General features: G+C 55.6%; 1 protein-coding gene across 1 annotated transcript; it reads right to left on the bottom strand.

Moving 5' to 3' along the window:
- Positions 1-767: 767 nt before the first annotated feature.
- On the bottom strand, positions 768-1,076 carry H257_19246 (hypothetical protein; the record flags this gene model as incomplete). Its single annotated transcript, XM_009848393.1, has 1 exon — positions 768-1,076. A coding segment is annotated over one exon (309 nt), but the record flags the coding sequence as incomplete, so codon positions are not given.
- Between the last annotated feature and the right edge of the window lie 7 nt (positions 1,077-1,083).

Raw genomic sequence — 1,083 nt, 5'->3', positions numbered from 1 at the left:
AAAGACAACTGTACGACCCGTGTCCTTCGATGTGATGCTCACATCCCCCATCGTAGTGAAGGAGATTGGGTGACCGTCGGCGAGTCGGACGCCGCGCTTGCACGCGATCGCATCGTGGAGGATGGTTTCGTTCCCCGGCACGTGGCGCCGCTGTCCACAATCACTTCGGTTTTGGGTGAGTGGACATTCATCTTCGTCGTCACTTAGCGTCGTTGCATAGTTGGCCAGGTCGCCCGTCACTTCGTCGATCTCATCGTCGAGTTCCTTTGGGCCACCTGTCGAGTGACGGTAAGTTTTCATGTCGCCGCCGGCTTGAGCGGTGCTTATCTCTTGGGTCATAAATAGGTCTTCGTCATCGTCAACTTGACGTAGTTGCCGTCGTCATGCCGCCTCCATCCGCTACGGTCGCCACGACCGCTGTTTGTCCATGAGGGTTGGCGCACGTTCTGGCCGTAAATTCCTTTCTCTCTGTCGGCGGGACGTCGACGGCAGTCTGCCTTGTAGTAGCCAGTCTTTCCGCAGTAATGGCATATTGAAATTGATATTACGCTGTAAAGTTAAATTCATCAGCGGGCACTTGGTGATTTTAACTTTACAGCGTCATATCAATATCAAGTAATGGCAGTCGTCCGGGCTGACGTTGAGGGCATCGTCCTTTGTATTAGTTCGCTTCGCCAAGTTAGGGTCGTGGAGCTTTTAACGGCAGCCTTTGCACGGCAGGCTGTTCGGCAACTTCAGGTTAGTAGGTCCTCCCTTCGTGGCCTTGATCATTGCTGACATCGAGTTCCAGGGGACCGCAGCGCACGCCACAGCATCGGTTCGGTGACCTCTGCTTCGGTCGCTTGGTCTGCCGTTGGCCTCGGCTTGATGACGTCCCTGTGCACCGCGTACAAGCGCGCCGCGTTCCACTTGCCGACGATCGACAGGTGTGTCCTCGATCGGATGTTGCAGTAATCTTGCTTGAACTGGATGGATGCGGCATCTGCGCTGTCGGTGATCCGGCTGATGGAGATGAGCGTCTTGGTCAGGTCCGGGACGAGCAGCACGTTGCGAAAGACAACTGTACGACCCGTGTCCTTCGAT

Source organism: Aphanomyces astaci (genome assembly GCF_000520075.1).
Source record: "Aphanomyces astaci strain APO3 unplaced genomic scaffold supercont1.431, whole genome shotgun sequence".
Taxonomy (NCBI): Eukaryota; Oomycota; class Saprolegniomycetes; order Saprolegniales; family Verrucalvaceae; genus Aphanomyces; species Aphanomyces astaci.
The sequence above is the reverse complement of the archived record's forward strand: the minus strand, read 5'-3'. Positions and strand labels throughout refer to the sequence as shown.